Genomic DNA, 22,139 nt, shown 5'->3' with positions numbered 1-22,139 from the left:
GGCCTCACTCTGTTGCCCAGGATGGAGTACAGTAGTGCGATCTTGGCTCACTGCAGCCTTGACCTCCCAGGCTCAAGTGACTCGCCCCTTCAGCCTGCTGGGTACCCAGGGCTACAGGTGTATGCCACCATGTCTGGTGGATTTTTGTATTTTTCTGTAGTGACGGGGTTTCACCATGCTGCCCAGGTTGATCTTGAACTTCTGAGCTCAAGTGATTTCCTTGCCTCACCCTCCCAAAGTGCTGGGATTACAGATGTGAGCCACCACGCCCAGCCTCTTTGGGGTTTTATTATTTTTAATTATTCTTACAAAAATAATATATGCTCCTGGCAAGCCAAACAATACAGAGATATAAGCAGAAATATTAAATTGGTCCTCTATCCCCTCCAATCATACTTCTGAGATAAGCAATGTGAATGGTTAAAGTGTACAGTTTCATACATTTCTCAGTCTACACATACACATGTGCAGGTGCACACACAGTGTCATGTACCTTGTAAGATAAGTGTCAGAGTCATCCTTCTCGGACGTTTTAAAGCTTCAAATAGAGGACATCTGCTACTTCTGCCTGCCCAGTATTCATTTTTCCTCATTCTGGTAACAGCAATTCAATTTTCCTTTGTGAAAACCCTGCCCCCATGCACATCTTTTAGTTCATGCAATGTGGGCAGGGCTGGCTTTACCACTGCGTTCCAGAAAGGGGCACATGATCCAGGCCTAGGTAACAAAGAAATGCCATCCCCCTTTGCCATAGTGACTGCCTTAGAAATTGGCACATGACTCACACCAGGCCAATAAGACCAACCACTTTTGCTGAAACCACAAAACTGGGGAAGCGGTGTTTTTCCACTGAGATTATTAAGGTGGGAGAACACAAACCACTGCTGGCCACAGGTTGGGAGGAGCTGCTTGGGAATAAAACCAACACAAAGAAAGTAGAGTCAAGAGCCAGAGAAGACAGATGTTCTCCAGATGATATTGTTCAAAGCTCTGCATCTAGTCATGCAAGAAACTAGTACATCTCTTGATTTTCTTAGGTACATGAGTCAATATATTCCTTTTTGGCACACATAAATTTGAAATGCATTTCTGTCACTTGTAACAAGCAAAATTAACACACTGCATTATTTCCTAACATAATGTATCATCATTTATTCAACAATTCCCCTTTTAAAACACAGTTCTATTGTTTTCCTTTTTGTTGCCACTATATAAACAATGTTGTAACAATGTCCTTGTATGATGCTACTTTACTACAGGCAAGAGCGTAAGTATATGGGATGGGTTAGCAGGAAAAGATCAGAAAAGTAAATTAGGCCAAAATTACCTTGCCTGTCTGACTACAGAACTTGGACTTTATATAGGGAGTCAATGAGAAAGACAAGCTTTGTACTGAAAACTGGCTCCAGAAGAAATGTTAAGGTGACCTGGAAGTAAGTAGTCATCTGGGGATGAAGGAAGAGGACAATAATGCTACATTAGTATAGGTAAGAAACAATGAGAGTTCCAGCAATGCAGTGAGGGGAAATGGTTTCAAAAGACATTGCCAAGGTACCTAATGGTAGTATTAGACCATTAAGTTTCAACCAAAAAAAAAAAAAAATTAGGCCAGGTGTGATGGCTTATACCTGTAATCCCATCAATTTAGGAGGCCGAGGCAGGAGGACTGATTGATCCCAAGAGTTCAAGCCCAGCCTGGGCAACATAGCAAGACCTCATCTCTAAAAATAAAAATAAAAAAATAAATTAGCTGGGTGTGGTGGTGCACACCTGTAGTCCCAGCTACTTAGGGGTATGAGGCAGGAGGATTGTTTGAGCCCAGAAGCTAGAGGCTGCAGTGCGCCATGGTAGTGCCACTGCACTCCAGCCTAGGCAACAGAGTACACCTTGTCTCAAAAAAAAAAAAAAAAAATTAAAACACGTACCTAAGAATAACCCCCTAATGAAGAAAGAGCACCAAGTGGTCACATTTGAATCACATGACTGCTGGGACAGGAGCACATATTGGATTTAGGGGCAGCAAGAAATCAACTGGCTGGCCAGCACCTAACATTAAAGGTTCTGCTAATCCTTTGTAGTTAGTATTTTAAAAAACGGTGTGGGACAAAGATACTTTTTAGCTGAATCATATTTTCTTTCTGGAATTTTAGATGTGCAGTACTGAGATAATAAAGGGGTAACTATCTGGGGCAAAAGCTGGAAGGATACAGGAAGATGAAAATCATGAGGTAGAGTTGAGTACAAAACCAAGAGACAGTCAGAGTGTAGCCAGTTCCAGAACCCACAGCTATCTAGTTCTCTCTATATCTGGGCAGGCTCTGCTCTAACTCATGCTTTTCCTAAGAAGTATCCTTGAGAAAATACAAATGACTGCTTTGCAATAAAAGCCTAACTAAAACAACTTAATTGACTGCCCAGGATCTCACAGGTAAAATCAAGATTTGGTGACTAACAAAGAGGAAGATAAAAGAAGTAAGAGGAAAGAATTTTAAATTATTAGGGTTTCTAGATGGGGAACTAGAAGGGATGATGATGCTACTGAAAAAGAGAAATATAGTGCTAAGAAGAGGTTGAAGATACATTGAATTAAGTTTTGGACACGTCTGCGGACTGTATAAGGAGATTGGAAAATCCATAATTCAAAAAGCATTACTTAATACATAGTAGTCTAAGCCACAGAAACACAGGAATAACAAAAGAGAAGTCAAACCCAAGTGTTCTTTGACAAAGCTCATGGCATACAGACAGACAAGACCTTCATAATGAGTAAATGGATGTTTTGCTCTGATGTACTGTGTACTCATCTGTCCTGGGGCTAGGCCTCACACCAGGTGAAAATGAAGGCCAGGAGGAGCTCCAGTAGGTCTAAGTAAGAAACTAAAAGGACAGAAAATCTGAAAGTGATAGGGCCATATGCCCCCAAAATAGAAAGGAAGAAAGAAAATCCCAAATTTACTCCTTACACAACTTTATAGATCACAAAACACTTAATAGGAAACTGATAGTTTTTATAAGCACACACCCCAGCTTTAACATATGAAGCAACAGATTTGGAAAAATAAACTTATCTAAGATTATGTAGCTAAGGCCAGGCACAGTGGTTCATGCATGTAACCTCAGCAGTTTGGGAGGCTGAGGCAGGCAGATCACCAGAAGTCAGGAGTTTGAGACCAGCCTGGCCAACATGGTGAAACCCCATCTTTACTAAAAATACAAAATTAGCTAGGCAAGGTGGTGCATGGTGGTGCAGTAATCCCAGCTACTCAGGAGGCTGAGGCAAGAGGATCACCTGAACCCAGGAGGCAGAGGCTGTAGTAAGCAGAGATCACACCATTGCACTCCAGCATGGGCAACGAGAATGAAACTCCAACTCAAAAAAGAAAAAAAGAAAAGGAAAAAAAAAAAAAAAGATTATGCAGCTAATAAGCAGCAGAGCTGAGAATCCTTAGCATTCTCAAGCCATAAGACTCAACAGGTTTCATGGAAACCCCACTGACTGAATCTCACTGAGGGATCTGCAACAGGCCCAATGTGCTTTCCTTTAGCTTCTTTTAGATCACCACAAAGAAGGAATACAAACATAATAGTTTCTGATCCTGGAAAAAAAAAAACAACCCAGCTTTGTTTTCTAGAAATCTTTGCTATTTGTAAACTAATAAGATTTTAAAGAGGAGGGGGACACACGTCTTCTACCTCCCTCACCAATGTTTGTTTACTTAGAGAAAATAGGGAAAGTAAAAATACTCTGGTTGTATTAAAGGATGGGGTCAGAATACAAATATGGTTCATCTCAAGTGCAAAAGAAAATTTAAATGATCATAGGCAATTTAGAAATGGCAACTGAGATGAGAGCTGGAGACAGGCCTTTCATGAGAAGGTGAGGAGGGGTTATTTAGAGTTGTTAAAGGGTAGGGGGTGAGGGAAGGTTCAATGCAATTTTCTTACTTTCTTGATTTCCTAATACCCCAGTCCTTTGGACTTCTTGGTCTTAAGGCTATCTGAATGACCCAATTAGACATGTTTCCCATCTTCCACTGATGTTCTTTCACCATCCAGTATTTCTCAACCTCATGTAGCCAGCAAGTTGACTAACAACGTAAGTCTACTAACTTAATGGTCATGGATGTTAAATACTGTTAAATTCAGGAAACTGGGAAAGATTAGGTCTATAGCTAATGAGCAGCAGAACTAAGTCTAAACATGGTCCTTGAGATTCGAAAGTCAGTGGTCTCTCTATGCATCATGGTGTCTCTAAGGCTCAATTACCATGAATGTATGTCATGGTAAATGGAAAGAAGTAAAACTGACCAAATAATGTCACAGATGAGTTTTCAAAAGGAAGGTAAAATGAGGCAAAACAAAAAGCAAAAACAATGGTAGGGAAAGCAATGCAAGCATCATAACTATTATTAAGGAGGAGCTCACAACATTTCCAGGAAGGCTTTCAGGAACTAGCCTTGACTGAGGGCAGCATGAACAAGCACCATTTTCCAGGCCACCCCTTGCACCATCTTCACAGAGACTTCCCACCAGTCCCTTGAATTACTTTCTAAATCACCCTGATGCTGTCTTACATAGCATATTATTAAAAGTTCTCAGAAATAGGCTCTTAGAGTTTAATTTCTTCTTGAATAAAAAGTTCCCGGTTATCATGTTGTGAGTACTATTTAATCAGAATATATTTGAAAATAAAAGATTCTTGGTGGGTTTTTAACTTTTGGTAATTAAACCTTTGTAGGCAGTATTTTAAAAAATGATGTAGGACAGAGAAACCAATATGAAATGGGTAGTCTGAAAAGCAGTTACTAGATGCTGAACACCATTTTAGGAAAGGCAGACTATTTACCCTGCTATGTGCTCCCAGGTAAACTTGTCTTCAATTCCTGTTAGGTCAAATGGGAAAAACCAAACTTGCCATCTTTCCGTATTTGCTATCATTTAAAATACTCTGTTTAGAGACACCAAAACATAGTATTTCTTACCTCCGTGCAACATAATAAAAAATAGGATTCCCAGCTTTGGAAGTCCCAGCTTGGTAGAAAATACTTAACGTTTTCAAAGCCTTGAACTCTTCTTTTTCATGTACCTGATGCCTAAAAGAAAAAGAACAGAGTAACTCTGAGGCTTTATATTGCCTACTGAGTATGTAAAAAAAAAGTCTATAATTGGATAAACAATAAAATACTAAAATGAAAAAAAGTTTTAAAAGTAACAGATATACCAAAGGGTAATTTGGCAACATGCACCAAAAATTTCAAGATACTACTCTTTGAACCACAAAAGCACTTTTAGCACTATTCTCAGAGAACTATTGGACAAGGATATTAACCACAGGATTGTTTTTACTCATGACATTTTTGCCCCAAAAAGAAGTTTATGATTTTGTAATGAATTCATTTTATCAATCTTTTCTTTTCTAGTTTATGGATTTTGAATGAATGAAAAAGGTCTTGCTTTGCCCAAGTTTTTTTTCTTTGATTTATGGGAGTTTATCCTCACAAATGGTATGAAAATATTTTTCCAGATCATTACTGAGTTGTAACAACACTATTTATTGAAAGTCCATCCTAATCTTCGTGATTTTGAATATCACTTTTATCATATATGATGTTCCCATATGTATTAAAATATACTTCTGAAAAAGCCTGGTTTAATTTTTTTTTTTTTTTTAAGACGGAGTTTCGCTCTTGTTACCCAGGCTGGAGTGCAATGGCGCGATCTCGACTCACAGCAACCTCCGCCTCCTGGGTTCAGGCAATTCTCCTGCCTCAGCCTCCTGAGTAGCTGGGATGACAGGCACGCGCCACCATGCCCAGCTGATTTTTTGTATTTTTAGTAGAGACGGGGTTTCACCATGTTGACCAGGATGGTCTCGATCTCCTGACCTCGTGATCCACCCGCCTCGGCCTCCCAAAGGTTTAATTTTTATATAGTCTGCTCAAGACTTAGTGTGCTTCTTTAATCTCAAGATTCATGTCATTCATCAACTCTAGAAAACGTTCTTCTATTATCTTTTCAAATATTACTTCTTTCTATTCTCACTGAGCTCAATTTCTAGGGAACACCTACTAGATATATGTTGGAACTTCGCATTCTATCTTCTGCATCTGTTAATCTTTTTCATATTTTCCATTTCTTTATCCATCTGTACTGACTTTACACTAGGTAATCTGCCTGGAAACTATCTTCCAGTTATAAATTAAAAAAAAAATTTTTTTTCCCTTTTTTTTTTTGAGACAGAGTTTTGCCCTTGTTGCCTAGGCTGGAATGCAGTGGCGCAATCTCAGCTCATTGAAACCTCTGCCTCCCAGGTCTAAGCAAATCTCCCGCTTCAGTCTCCCAAGTAGCTGGGATTACAGGCTCCCACCAGCACATCCTGCTATTTTTGTTTGTTTGTTTTTAGTAGACAGGGTTTCACCATGTTGGTCAGGCTTGTCTCCCAACTCCTGACCTCAGGTGACCCACCTGCCTCAGCCTCCCAAACTGCTGGGACTACAGGTGTAAGCCACCATGCCTGGCCTAAATTTTTTTAAGTATACATATTTTCTTTTACACCTAGTATTTCCATGAGTCTTGTGTCTTGGGAAGAAGATTGTATTAGCTCAGCCCATCAAGCTGCTGGTACCAGGTCAACATTTAAAAAATATTAATGAAACAATCTAGATATCATTTGATAGGAGAAACAAATATACATGTGCATAGATAAATGACTGGAAGGCTATTCAACAAATGTTAATTATTTCTAAAAGGGAGGATAAACAATTTTTAATTTTGTTACTTTCTTCTTTAGGTTTGTATACTGAGTAATTTAATTGTTTTATTAAGAACTAAGATTATAAAGCTACCTTCATTTTTTAAAAAAAGAAAATGGGTCTCCAGGAGCATCAGTGGGTATTTAAAACAAAAATAAAATCTAACGTTTATTAAAGACTTTACAAGTACCAGATACTGTCCTAAGTATATTATATATATATTAGATAACTTAATCTTCAAAAGCACAAAAGACTGCTTTGTAAGGGAAGATAGGATCTTAGAAAAAAAAGGAGTAATAAAAATATTTTCCAGGCCAGGTGCGGTGGCTCACGCTTGGAATCCCAGCACTTTGGGAGGCCAAGGCGGGTGGATCATGAGGTCAGGAGATTAAGATCATCCTGGCCAATATGGTGAAATCCTGTCTCTTAAAAAAATTTTTTTTTTCCTAGAAAAATAGAAAAATGGCTACGATGCCATCAGTGATGTTAAATTTGAAAATTGTTAGTTTTGATTTATTCGTTTTTATATTTATATATTTATTTATATTTCTATTTACTTATATTTCTTTTTACTTAATTTATATTTTTAGTTATTTCTTTATTTATAGAGAAGGTCTCGTTCTGTCACCTAGGCTGGAATGCAGTGGTGCAATCACAGTTCACTGCAATCTCAACCTCCCAGACTCAAGCAATCCTCCTACCTTAGCCTCCCAGGTAGCTGGGACTACGGGTGTGCACCACCATACCTGGTTAATATTTTATTATTTGTAGAGACAGACTCTTGCTATGTTGCCCAGGCGGGGCTCAAGCAATCCTCTTCCCCAAATGCTGGGATTATAAGCATGAGTCACTGTGCCCAACTTACTTACTTACTTACTTACTTATTTAATAAAGACAAGGTCTCACAATGTGGCCCAGGCTAGTCTTGAACTCCTGGCCTCAAGTGATTCTCCCACCCTGGCCTCTCAAAATGTTGGGATTACAGGTATTAGCCACCATGCCTGGTCTAAAAATAGTTTTATATTTTTGTATTATATAAATTAGGTAATGTGAATATTCTGTATGGAAAATATGTCCTTAATTACATAGGAATAAACATTTGTTATACTGAGAAAAATTTAATAGAGTTAAAAATAAAAATTAATTTGGAAAAGACATTATAAAGTCATACATTCTGTTTATACATTCTTTCATATATTCATATATTCTTTTAACAGTATCAATGGTTTGGAGTTATATGTACCAAACTATGACCTATATGTAATACAACAGGCAATTATAATTCAAGGCATATTATATGCAAATCTTTAACTTCTTTTCATCAGATTCTGTTTAGTTCTTTCTGTTTTGGCACATACTATGAACATTAACACTCAACTCACAGACACTATGGCGCACTTACTAAACATAAAGTTCTGTGAAAGGTACTTTAAAAGATTCAGCAGGCTACTCTCACTGTATCATCATAGAGTAAGTGTCTAACAATGAGGATCTTTTTGTTCACTAACTAAATTCCACTAAATGGGATTCAAAACAAATGTCCACTGAAATTTTATAGCAATACTGAGGTACACTATATTTTCTGAAACTTAATCTAAAAGAAGTTAAAACCATTAACCTTTATGAGGTTCTGAAAAATGCTATAGTGTAGTAGAAAGTCCTACACTTAAAACCAAAAGACCTATGAACCAGACATGGAATCTTAAGCAAGCCAATTATTCACATTGAGCTGCTTTTTCCTTAACTATAATTTGAAAATAATGTTGTCTTCACTCCCTGCTAAGTATTAAATGTGAAAACATATGAAAGCAAGATGATAAAATATGATTTGTTACTATTTTTCTAACAACATATAAAACATATCCTATATATATAAGTAATATATAGCGTAGGAGAAAGGTTGGCTCCCCAAACATGGTAATGCAATTATTAGACACATCTTTCCTCATAGTCTTCTATCATATCTAACAAGTAGCCTGGTGGTAAACTCTGCTTCTCAACCAAAAAGAAAGCAATCAACATTCCAAGTTGTACTTTACCTAGTCATAAATTCCTCAAACTTTGAACTGGTAAGGTTAAGGCTGGACCAGTGTGTATCTGCCACAGGTTTGTGCTCTGGAGGACCCAGGTATGCAAGAAGTGTTGCCATCTTATCAAAAGGTCGTCTTCCAACAGCTTTATGATCCCTAGATAGAGCAAACTACTTAGAAAAAAAGTAGCAGTTCACATTTAGCAGTATATATTTCTTTAACTTGTCACTGGTTGTTTTTCCTTTTACTGTCAGCTGGTGGTCTCTGTTGATTTGTAAACAGCAACAAAAAGACCTCAGGCCCATGTCTATTTCAATCCATTAATAATTCATAAAAGGTTAAAATGCCCTGTTGTTTAAACTCCCATCTCCCAATTGCTTAGCCTTAGCTCCATAGTCTGCTACTTTTCCCATGAAAGTACTAACCATTTTTATTGGCATTTAAAAATAATTTGGACTCATTTTTCCTTTGTAAGGAATGCCTCAAACACAGGAATTTGGTCTCTTTACAAATGTATATAACTAGATGGGACAGCAAGTAATTTATGTTACAAAAGAGACTAATAAGAGCTAATGAAACAATGCCCAAATTAATTTCAATTTTTAATTTTTTTTTTTCTCTGAGACGGAGTTTCACTCTTTCGGCCCAGACCGGAGCTCAATGGTGTGATCTCAATTCACTGCAACTTCCACCTCCCAGGTTCAAGAGATTCTCCTGCCTCAGCCTCTCAAGTAGCTGGGATTATAGGCACCACGCCCAGCTAATTTTTGTGTTTTTAGTAGAGATGGGGTTTCACCATGTTGGCCAGGCTGGTCTCGAACTCTTGACCTCAGGTGATCTGCCCGACTCAGCCTCCCAAAGTGCTGAGATCAGAGGTGTGAGCCACAGTTCCAGGCCAGTATTTTCTATATAAAGCTTTATTTGCATATACTTAGAGTATCACAAATGAGTTCATCATAGAATTAAAACACTGACAATATTTTAATTACTAAACTCCTAAGAATTAGCTGTCCTTCAGATTCAAACGCCAACACTAATTTAAATTTCTTTGGGTCTATGACAATTTGCAAGCCATAAAAACCCAAAGAGCTAATTTGTGATTTTTTAACTTGACAAAAAAAATCATCATCATCATCATCATCATCATCATCACTGGAACCTAAGTAGATTTGTTGACTTAATATGACTTAACCTTTTCTTTGTATTTTTTTTTTTTTTGAAAAAAGAGTCTTTCTCTTTCTAAACCATAATTCTTAGTCCAAGAAGGTGCCAAGTAAAAAGCACTATTCATGACCAATAATTTTATTAATCTAAATTTAAATGGAGAGTGTTCACTATCCCCATGACTGGGAAATCTTACCTGTTGCTGGAAAGATACTGGCCAATTTTCTCCTGATTGTTCCAGAGTAGACGATGTAAAGCAAGCACATTGCCATCACTGATGAAGGAAAGACTATGATTTACTGCATCACTTGTAGGACAATCAGATGCTATATCAAGGAAAAACCTTCAAAAACGCAAAATCATTAGAATTTCCAATACCAGATACAGCCAGACTTACATTTGAATTAAATAAATATGATGTAACTTTGTGAAATAACTGAGATTACAAATATGAAGGGCTTGTTCACACAATGTGACTTGTCATTAGACAAAGCAAGACGGACAAGGAGAAAGTTGGCTTTCCATTTCTGATCCCTGGCACCAGCTTCAGAGTAGGCTTTGAAGTTAGAGAACAACAAAATTGAGATGGATAAAACTTTGGCAAGAGGCTACAGACAAGGAAATTAAGGTCCAGACAAAAGACCTCCCCAAAAATATATAGCCTGTTAGGTCAGAGCCAGGATTAAAACTTTGATCTTTTTAACTTTCTGTGAGTATTCAGTCTGCCAGAATATGAATCCTGTGCTGATATTTACTCTCTTTCCAATATGGCTTGTACTTCAGCAGTACACCTTTTAAATTCCAATTTCCCTAACACGAAAAAGTCAGTAACAACTACAATGATGATAAGCTGGAAGAAAGCGTTATACAAGTCTAGTTTAGACGATGAGGATCAATTAGATTCACACTGCATGAAAAGCAGAATTCCAGACATAAATTTACAAAGCACTTTCTTATTAATTGTCTCGTTTTTTTTCCTCTAAAAACAACTCAGGCAAACAGTGTTTATCACTACTTTACAGATAAATCAATAACTCAGAGAAATAAAGTAAAATAGTTATGGAAATCCAGCAGAAAAGTTTTCTAAAATCAACATTCAGTTACTCATGAACAAAATCTTACATGTCTGCATTACTTGGTTTAAATAACATTTTAGTTTAGATACACTTCCAAATGTAAGTATCGCAAATATTCCAACATTTAAAAAAAATCCTTACTATACATCGTTATGTATTATCGATACCAGTTTGGTTTTAGTTTTAAATAAAAGGAATCCTACTTCTTCCTTTCTCCTTATTGTAACATCCTCAAATCCTTTATTTAACTAGACATGTCAAAAATCACTTGGTTTTCAAATATGAAAATCACTACCAAATTATAAAAAATATTAATTTATTTCATGACTTTTACAGTAAAATAAGACAAGTTATGTCTTGACCTAGAGCAGGAAGAGAAAAAACCTACACAGAAGCTTCATGTAAAACAAGTACATGGACTTAAATGAAACTGAAAATATTTGACTCAAACAGAGTAACTGAATACGTGGCAGGTAGCTTACCTTCGTGCTGCATCAAAGTTGCTTTTCACAAAATCATTGAAAGGCCGCATGTGCTCTTCTTTGGTGAAGAGAACATGATTGGCTATACTCTGAAGTATCTACACAATAAAACAGGGTTGTAAATAATCAGATTATTTATTGTATGAAGTCTATACATTAATATATTCTTTAAAAATATGAATTTTCTCATTGATAAAATTTCTGCTAGTAGTTAAAATCAATCACTCCTCATTCTATAAATTTTAGGTAGTGTTTCTATTCTTCCAAAATATAATTACTATATTTACATATAAAAATACATATTAAAATGTTTAACGTCTTTTAAAATAAAAAATCCTATAGCCTACTTTCTAGTCTGTTTCAGAATGTCTAGAATGATTACACAAATAATGATCTTCATAACACAAGACATTTACTGTAATAAAATGTTTTCTCATGAAAATAAGGTCCATCAGGTATCTAACTAATGAATTCCTTAGTAATTTAAACAAAATAAAACAAAAACACATAACTGAAAACCATAGGGAATTTAAAATATAAATGTAAGAGGAAGTACTATAAGAAAAGCTGAAAATTCAGTTGGAAGGGGAGTTTAAGATAGCTAGATTATCAAAATAATTCACCTTTGACATTAACTTCAAGCCCCTTTCGATTCTAGGTGGTGGCTTTTTATCTAAAATCCCTGCTTCATACGGTGAGACAATGGCAGGATTGATAAATCTGAGGAACATGGCACTTCCTACTGCACCAATGCTGTTCTGAGGGAAACGCTGGCTAACCACCTAAAAACAAGGAGTTGAGAATTGAGTATAAGGTTTGAATTAAAATAAGGACATGGGAACAAAGAGCTCAAAGGTCAAACTTTGCACAAAAACTCTGAATCAATCAGTCCTCATGAATGACACACTTCTATCTTTTTCTTCTCCCAAAAATGAGAAAATAAAGTTTCCTCTTAATTTCAGTCTTGTATCATATTAAAGTACAACTCAGGTATCTCGGAGGAAAGAAAAACCTCGTGGATGAGATGGGTAGAAGAAACCTGAAAAAAGATCTCCATTGTATCATCACTTATACTGCAAGTTTGATAAGTAATGAAAGCAGACCAAATTTTTACACAAAGATGATCATAATTTACTAAAATTAACAGACATGAAAGTGTGGTTAACTTTATAAGGTGAAACCAAATTTTCAACAGCACACCCCCAAAACATCCTATACCTAATAGTACATATTTACATTTTGTTGTGTACCAGTTACAACTGAATTCAAGAAAAAATGCTTGCCATATACAAAACAAAATCTTAGATTCCCGAGGGGGGGGAACTTACTTACAAGCAATGTTATTGCCAGCTCCTTTTCTTCACAACTTCCTTTATAATATAAGGACCTACCTATTATTTAAACCATGGAGGGATGGGAATTCTTGGTTACCTAAAAGCAAAAAGGATCTCACCAGAAGAGAGAAACCCTATGTCTGCCTCAATTTATAATTGTCAAATAAAAAAAAATTTAAGAATTCAAGAAATGGTTGTCCAGCCTGAAAAGCAATGTGAACCCAATATTTAAAGAGGACTTGTTTTCCCTTTATAAAACATTCTACATTAAGATAAAGTAAAAGGTACCTTAGATTGGGGAGAGTGCTATAAAATTGGTTTAGCTCCCATACCTTCCTAGCATCCCTTGCTTTAAATCATGTTATATATGAAAATTATATTATTTTGCAATTTACATTTTTTATATATACTATATATATTTATTTTTAAAGAACATTTAACTTAACATTTTAATCTCTACAGCTAGTCTTGCTTAGTGTGGCTAACTGCTATTTAAAGTAGCAGTGACTATCCCTGGTAGTCTAGTGGTTAGGATTCGGCAAAAAAAATAAATAAATAAAAATAAAGTGGCCGTGATTACAAAGCTGTAGCATTCCACTCAATATTCTGTGATTCCAAGGATAAACCTTCATTTCAAAGGATATTGGTTTCAGGGGCGGGGGGCAGATTTACATGTGGAATATCACGTAACTATTTTTTTTCACAATGCCTCAATAAATTAATATTCCTGTCATAAATTCACATGGCTGACTCCAGATTAACTCTTGAAAGAACAGGGATTATTTCACTTCAACCTGTTTAATGTAGTGCTTCATGGAGTCCACCTTTTAAATTCGTTCATATCTGCTTATAATCTCAAAATAGCTTTCTATAATCAATAGGAAGTGGGTAAAAATTAGGTTTTAGAGAATAAAATATTTGTAAGAGGTGATAAAAGAGGTGAGTTGTAACTAATATAGTCCCGCCTTCAGGAACACTACACATAGTGCAGAAAGCTTTCTTTGTTACAGTGCTTACTGCATGAAGAACAACCTTAACACTTAAATAAGGGGAAACTGGTAAATGTGGCTAAATATAGCTGCTTTATTAAAATGACTTTAAAACCTAAATACTAGCTGAAATACATCAATTTAGTAGATATAGAAGTTTTAGCTAAAACTAAAGATATAGAGTTAAGAAAAAAATTTGAGTGCTTTGACTATTCTAGTACAGTTCAACCTTCTGGGGACAAGGAACCTCTATGAAATCTGATAAAGGTTAGAAAAATGAATGTATGCATTCACACAGACAAACTTCTTCACATAATTTTAGAATATTCATAGACCATCATTGCTACTGAGCGGTTCTTTTAAAACTCCCAAATTTTAATCTTAAAACAGACAATTCTCTGGCTGGGCATGGTGGCTCATGACTGTAATCCCAGCACTCTGGAAGGCCAAGGCAGATGGATTACTTGAGACTAGGATTTCCAGACCAGCCTGGCCAATATGGTGTAACCCCATCTCTACTAAAGATACAAAAATTAGCCAGGTGTGATGGCACACACCTGTAATCCCAGCTACTTGGGAGGCTGAGGCAGGAGAATCGCTTGAACCTGGGAGCTGGAGGTTGCAGTGAGCCATCTTGCCACTGCTCTCCCGCCTAACTGATAGAGAGAGAGACTGAGAAAGAAAAGAAAGAAAAGGAAGGAAGGAAGGAAGGAAGGGAGGGAGGGGAAAAAAAGGCAGACAAAACAAACCTATAACATTTTAAAGCCTTTAAGGAGTGAGTTAGCAGGCAAGAAAAGGATTAAAAATTGCTTTATAATTATTTTAAAATAGATTGTTTTAAAAGAATTAGCACCTAATCAATTTAACCTATTAAAATCCTAAAACGGTTTTTAAAAAGCTAAAAGCCATAGTTTAATTTTAAAGAACCAGTTAGTTTATAAAATGTTAACCTGCTGTGAAACACATGGAGAGCTTTCAAAATACTTTTTTTTTTTTTTTTGAGACGGAGTTTCGCTCTTGTTACCCAGGCTGGAGTGCAATGGCGCGATCTCGGCTCACCGCAACCTCCGCCTCCTAGGTTCAGGCAATTCTCCTGCCTCAGCCTCCTGAGTCGCTGGGATTACAGGCACGCGCCACCACGCCCAGCTGATTTTTTGTATTTTTAGTAGAGACGGGGTTTCACCATGTTGACCAGGACGGTCTCGATCTCTTGACCTCGTGATCCACCCACCTCGGCCTCCCAAAGTGCTGGGATTACAGGCATGAGCCACCGCGCCCCGCCAAAATACTTTTTTTTTTAATGCTAGTAAAATGAAGCACTGGGAGTGGAGAAGGAACAAGGAAATTGTAATGGTAATCATAACTGGACGAAACACTTTTTTGAAAGTAGCTATATTGACTGGTTTTCCCCAGGACAAAGGAGTTTTAAAGTGTGACTTATATTTACACTCTATTTATAGTTAATGGTACTCAGCATCAGAATTTAATGCAAAGCTGATTGATTTCCCAAAAGAATATTGTAAAATTTACCAAAAAATCACACTTTTACCATCTTCCACATCTTTAAAAATAATTCACATCAAAACCCAAAATAGCCACACCTCAAGAACACATACTGTTTCATATATCAAATACATATATCTCACTGATGGCAGAATCAATGTAATTTTAGAACTAAAGACTGATTAAAAAACCAACATCAATGAAAATGCTATATAACAAGTTTCATAAGTCAGCTTATAAAAAGGACTGCTTTTTCCATTCACCATTAACTGACATCAATGTAATTTTACCTCATAATATATACACTCTCTAGCAGTTTTTTAATTCATAAAAATCTAATTTGGATCCAAAAGACATTCTGCACAAAAGGTCAAAGTTGGGCCTGTTTGTGTGTTGAGACCAGTTATCAGCCAAATGTCCCCTTCCTTCTGTTGGTAAAAGCTGAACTACATATTGCAAGTGCATGCAGTCATAAACTGCACTTCAGCAAGGGCATTACTACCCATACAGGATTAGTTTACTGCATTCTCCCTGAGTTAGGCAGACAGTTAACTTCCAAAGTAAACCTCATTATACACTGTATGTTTGAGAATAATAAACAGTTATCTGTAATATGACGACACAGCTATATACTAGAAGCCAGATCTTCTCTCTGTATTTTACATATTCCAATCCATGATATGTATACTCGAAAAGAAAGTCAGCTTGCTCTTAAAGGAAGGATCATTACATTTTGTTAAAGCACACAACTTCATAAAACAACATTTTAAATTTATGAGTATACTGTCTTCATACTTTGGAATGTTCTCTGAAATATCTCAAATTACCAATTAGATTCCCCTTGTTTCCATGAGGAGCTCATATTACCTGTGCTGAGAAATACATTCCAAAACAGCATTACCCAGAAATTACAGAAAAAATTTTTTTGAAAATAACTCTAGCAGAAAAAAACATTTCGAGAAACAATTTTAGACAAAATCTTAATAAATAAAGCAATATTAGGAAGGCTAGAAAACATGCTCTAGAGAAACACGGAAAGCCTGAATTTTAATTATGTGATACACTACAAAATGGCATTAGTATAACACTGAACAAGAGTGTTAGAAGCAGCAAATTAATTTCAACGATGGTGTACATTGTTAAACTCACATATGCTGAGAATTAGAAGGCTGAAGCATTAGAAAGAAATGTCTTTATAATCCAATCAATGAAATCATAGCTAGTCAAATTTACTTAACATACTCAAAATAAAAACTTCAATGGATACAATAAAAGTGTATGTCTATAAATTTAAATTTTGATTTAAATTTTAAAAAATTTGTATTTAAAGCTTAGAAAATCTACATGTAAAGCTTAGAAACATATGTAAAGCTTTTTCTTTTTTATTTTTCTGGTTTTGTTTTTTTTTTGGGGGGCGGACAGGGTCTTACTCTCTCACTCAAGTTGGAGTACAGTGGCACAATCATGGCTCACTGCAGCCTCAACTGCCTGGGTTCAAGCAATCCTCCTGCCTCAGCCTCCCAAGTAACTGGGACTACAGGAGTATACCACCTTGCCTGGCTTATTAAAAAAAATTATTTGTAGAGATGACTCACTATGTTGCCCAACCTGGTCTTGAATGCCTGGTCTCAAGAGATCCTCCCACCTTGGCCTCCCAAAGTGCTGAGATTACAGGTATGAGCCACTGTGCTCAGCCATAAAGCTTTATTATATGTAAAGTTCAGACAAGGAATAAAAGATAAAACCAGATGAAAACTGTATTCTAAATTATAACTTTTTAAGAAAACTACCTACCTGACTCCTAAAAGTTTTCTTTACATCTTACTCTACAATCATTTGGATTGTATGAACAAAGATAGGGCTCAGCCTGATAAGTCACACTGACAGATAACAATAAATATAAAATGAATGCATGTTACATTTTGGACAAATTCCATTAATTATAAGAAAATAATTATGAATCTCATAAATTTCTTCCTTTTAAATAAATTAGGGCAAGTACATAGAAGCTGATAGTATATTCACATTATGTTTGCAGAATGATGTGTTTTTCTACAAATTTGAACTCAGTTTTCTTTTATCTCAAAAGTACTATCTTATTTACTCATATTTTTTCTGAGATAAAAATAATTTTTTACCATTAAAATTTCTATTATCTATGCACAAATATCTAAATTATGACTGAAACTGCCTAGATAAAAAATATGAAGAGTAAAAAAAATAAAATTTAGCAACTTTTAGGTAAGGTTTAGAAAGTGACACTTTCCCACCATATACTTCTAACAATTAAGAAACACTGTCATATCTGGGAAAAGAAACCACTCACATTACCTGCAAACAAGAAGCAAGAATGAAGAGAGTCAGCATTTCCTAAGGCCTTGAAATTAAGTTTCTTTGTATTCATTTATAATTTAAAAAGTAACAATAAAATTAGACCAAAGATATCCAATGCAACAAATGTCCACAAATTGCCTTTGGGATAAATCAAACCAAAGGAACACAGAGAATGTTTCAATGTAACTTAATTCCAGGGTTAATTGAAATGAAAGCTATTTTGTGCCAGAATTAGTAGAATGATTTTACAGTGAAGGTCAAATAGGCTGAAGTGAAGATGTTCTTAACAAACAGCAAAAGATTTTTGTTTTGCTTTGAAAGAAACAGCTAATAAAAAGTTCTCCAAACTTACTGATTTTTTGTTTTCCTTTTTTTCTTTTACTGTAGCTTTATTCAGTAGGGAGTGGCAAGTTGCCTACAGAACAGAGATGAGCACAAACAAGTCACAGCACCGACTACATACAGCAACAAAAACAACGTTGGCTTGTACATAAAATTACACGATAAAATGTAACACAAATGGAATCAACAAAAAATTAGAAATCAACTGAATTTTGAGGAATGAATTTTAAATCTGGGTTTTAATTTTTATTACATTTTTAAGCCAAGCACTCAAACAGCAAGAAATGTTGAGATCCAATCATGTCTACTATTTCTGGCTATAAATCACAGAAAAACTCTCCCCAAGTGAATTTGAGGATATTAAATATTTACATTTTAGTTAATGCCTAGCTTTTGAGGAATTTAATATAAAATATTCATTACAAGTAGATCACACACTAAAAACATTTGTGTCTACATAATTTTTTTTCTTCATATGTAAAATTCTTCTCTGTGTATCCTTCAATTGACTTTCAGTTCTTTTTCCAATACCTGGCATTTAATTAAGATCCTATTGAATAAAGAAATAAAAATTATATGGATAAATATAAAACTTTACTTTAGAAATTCTGAATTAAGATCTCTCTCTCCCTAAAAAAGATTATTCTTAACATTTCACATATTTTTCAGTGTTTGCAGGCTACTTCCTGAAATGGTTCTAATCAGAGGAGGTTAAAAGTTCTGCAACATTTGGAAGAAGAAGGTTATCAGCTCAACTAGTAAAAAACATTAATATTATTAAAGTGAAGAAACTGCAGAGAAAATTACAGAACAAAACTACGGCCTGCTTAAAACTTTTCACATATTACAGGTGACCATTTATCAAAATGTCTCAAAGAAAAAGCCACCTAAAAAAACCCAAAACTCCAGAAACATATTGGTTTCATCTCTCAGAGCTTTTTCTAGACCAAAGAGTTCTTTCAAAATTAAAAGACCCTTGACTGGACTAGCCTAGGCAGAATAATTATTTTTAAAATATTTTAAAAACCAAGTCAGAATTATTTAATCCAAAAATAGATGGCATTTTATTCTAGGAATTCTGGGCATCCAACACCATAACCCATAACTTGGGCTTAAAGTTAGTTAGTTAGACATCCATTCATCCACCCATCCATTCATCCATCTGTCCATCCATCCATCCACCTATTCATCCATCCAAGCAGTTATTGGGCACCTACATGTCAGATACTATTTTAGGCATTGAGAAACAGCAGTAAAACAGGAAGACACAGTCCCTTAGCTCACAGAGCTTTGTTTCAAACTTCAGACAACATACAAATGCATTAGTAACCATGGTACATAACTACCATTTATAGCCTTAAAAATTTGTGTAAACTACTTCAGTTTAGAGAAGCAGATTTACTGAAAAAGGATGAGATTTATTTAGAATCGTAAATTAGTTCTTAGAATTCTCTCACCATAACATAAGAGAGTATCCACTCTGGGAATAATTTTATCCTAAGATCATCAGGAGAAGTGAAAACAACACATGAGAAAATGACTTAATTATAAATCTGACACATGTTCACAGTTGGCTATTCCTAAATAACCTTAATCCAGTCAACTAAGGAAGGAAGGTATATAAAGTAATAGAGTTGGTTAAAGCACAATCCGAAAAGGCTGAAAGGCCAAAATACAAACTCAAAAAAGGAGCTAAAACCCAGGGAAATTTATTAGCTAGCAATATACCCACTTCACTTTCAAAATTTCCCCAGTAGGTCCCAAAGCAGGAGCCACAGGACTACTATCCCTCCAAGCAGAACATGAAAGTACAAAGGTACTCTTCTGTTACCCTCAAAGGCAAAAGGGCAAAAAAAAAAAAAAAAAAAAAAAAAAAGAAAAAAAAAAAAAAAAAAAAAAAAAAAAAAAAAAAGCCAAGAGGGAAGATGAATAAAAACAAAAAAGCAAACCAAAAGGAAAAAAAGCTAGGTTTGGGAAGGAGACTAAATAAAATACTATCTTGAGACCAAAGCTTTTTTCCTATCTTTCTAATCAGTAAATGTAAAATTCTCTGTTACTGGTTACTAATTAAAAAACAAATCCTTATTTAATAACAGCACAGCATGCTGTCTCTACTCTTCAATGATGCTAAGTTTATCCAATACTTAAAACAAGGCACTGTGATGCCACATTTAATTCACGTTTTTAAAGATAATTTTATGTGAAATTTTAACATAATAATCTAGGTTTGTTATGAAGATAATACAGGATATTTTATTGTGAAGTGCCCTAAAAAGCACAACATGTAGTGTTTAATAATCACAACATACAGTGTTTAAAAGTCTATTTTCTATTTTCACTATTTTTCTCCTTTCCTAACTATGAAAGTTGGCAAGAATCTTGTTTACTTAGGTGGGAGGGATGAGAAAATTTATTTCTGCATTAAATATTTCCTAAGTACTAACTAAGTGCTAAGACTTGTTCCTTTTTACATTATCAGAATCATGGTCTCAAATTGGTCTCTAAGTTTGCTGATGATACAAAAAGATTTTTCTTTTAGGATGACAACCACATGAAGAAATTCTACTAAAATCTTCTAGACCATGTATTCATATAGTCAGTCCCCATTCACTTTTAACTAGCTAAAGTTAAAGCCACTGTAATTTTAGAAACCCATTTGCTCTCTGAAATCAGTTACTGCTAGGCCAACCAAGAAGCTGACCCAAACTATTTTTAATAGATTCTATTTCCCTGCCTGCCTAGTTTCATCAATAAAACAATTACTAAATAAACTTTAAAGAGAAACCTGAATAGAGCCCAAACTTAAGATATTCACTGTATTAAGTTTCATATTATAACTAAATCACCTTTTAGACTCAGATTTAACTACTTGAAAAAATTATATAGGATTTTCCTAAGTTTTCTTGAGCCTTTTTGAAAAGGCAGAAAAGTCATGATAAATTAAGAGAGACAACGTTAAATATGTTTCATCATCTATGTATACCATGAAAAGCTTTTTTATAGATAGAACAGATACATCTTTAAAAATAGCAATGGGGAAAAAATTCATATAGCGCAGCCTCAAACAGCTTTTAAAATGGTGATCTCACTGATGCTGTTAACGTCTCTAAGCAACTGAAGCCGTGTGTTAAAAAAACAAATGGCTGCGATGACTCTGCAAAGAGAGAGACACAAAGACATGGGTTTTGATAACTGTGTATTTCCCTTATACCCACCCCTACCCCAAATTCCAGACCCACTAATGTGTCTTCCAGAATCATAGTTTCCAAAAGCCTAATGTGCATTTGCAGGACCTCCCTTGGAATAAATTATTCCTAAAACTGCAATGTGCAATTCAAAAACACAGAGGGCGTAAAAGAATGTAGACCTAATTCCTCAAAAAGAAGGGCATGACTATGGATATCTTCTGAATCCAGAAGCATTACTTCAATGCTCGTGTTAGAAAGTCTAATAATTTGGTCTGAATGATGATGCAGTATCTCTTTTAAGAAATATGCTACATAAAATAAACCGAACAATCAGTCTATCCTGGGAAAACCTGATATAATTATTATACATAAATGAAGAAACCAAAATTACAGATGATCAAGCAATTCAGAATGCAAAAGGCAAGAAGGATACCCACTTCAACTGTGAAACACCCTGAGAGTAATTTAGGTAATAGATAACAACAACAAAATCCATAATATGTTCTTTTCAGCCACATCCATCATATCCAATGGATTCAGTGCATTTTAAAACTTACTCTCAATGCAAGGAAAATTTAGTATTTTAAAGTATTCTCTTACTTGAAACTGTTGTCTAAGTAATATTTAAGCTTTTTTTCAAAGACAATTCCAATAACAATTCTCAATGTATTATTCATCCAAACTCAGTATAATAGTTAATGACACACAATCAGCAGCTAGATCTTCTTTGATAAATAAAGCATTCTTCATAATTTAACTTTAGGTTAATAATGGTAATCTCTAACTGTAAGCATACCTGGTATAAACAGTGGCACACACTTCGAAGTTGAGGGGGGAATTCTGAGGAGGAACTGATGATGGCATGGAAGAACTTTTCAGTCATCTGAAGGAGGTTCCGCTGGTTTTCCTCAAGGCTCTCCGATGGTTCTAACCTACAAAAAAAAA

The 22,139-nt window shown here is 35.3% G+C and overlaps 1 protein-coding gene across 10 annotated transcripts in view; it reads right to left on the bottom strand.

The window, feature by feature from the left end:
• Positions 1-22,139, bottom strand: part of NF1 (neurofibromin 1) — a 305,276-nt gene that overhangs the window by 105,006 nt on the left and 178,131 nt on the right. For 7 of the 10 annotated variants that reach the window (XM_037743332.1, XM_037743335.1, XM_037743333.1 and 4 more), the window contains 7 exons: positions 21,991-22,126; positions 18,017-18,079; positions 12,128-12,286; positions 11,505-11,602; positions 10,143-10,289; positions 8,792-8,938; positions 4,983-5,093 (listed from right to left, as the gene is read on the bottom strand). In XM_037743332.1, coding sequence (XP_037599260.1) covers positions 4,983-5,093; positions 8,792-8,938; positions 10,143-10,289; positions 11,505-11,602; positions 12,128-12,286; positions 18,017-18,079; positions 21,991-22,126 — 861 coding nt within the window. The remainder of the gene's footprint in view (positions 1-4,982; positions 5,094-8,791; positions 8,939-10,142; positions 10,290-11,504; positions 11,603-12,127; positions 12,287-18,016; positions 18,080-21,990; positions 22,127-22,139) is intronic. The other 3 variants (XM_037743336.1, XM_017542049.2, XM_017542050.2) reach the window with 1 other exon arrangement.

This window comes from Cebus imitator, unplaced genomic scaffold (assembly GCF_001604975.1).
Source record: "Cebus imitator isolate Cc_AM_T3 unplaced genomic scaffold, Cebus_imitator-1.0 Scaffold140, whole genome shotgun sequence".
Taxonomy (NCBI): domain Eukaryota; kingdom Metazoa; phylum Chordata; class Mammalia; order Primates; family Cebidae; genus Cebus; species Cebus imitator.
Note: the sequence above shows the minus strand (reverse complement) of the source record. Positions and strands in the feature narration are given on the sequence as shown.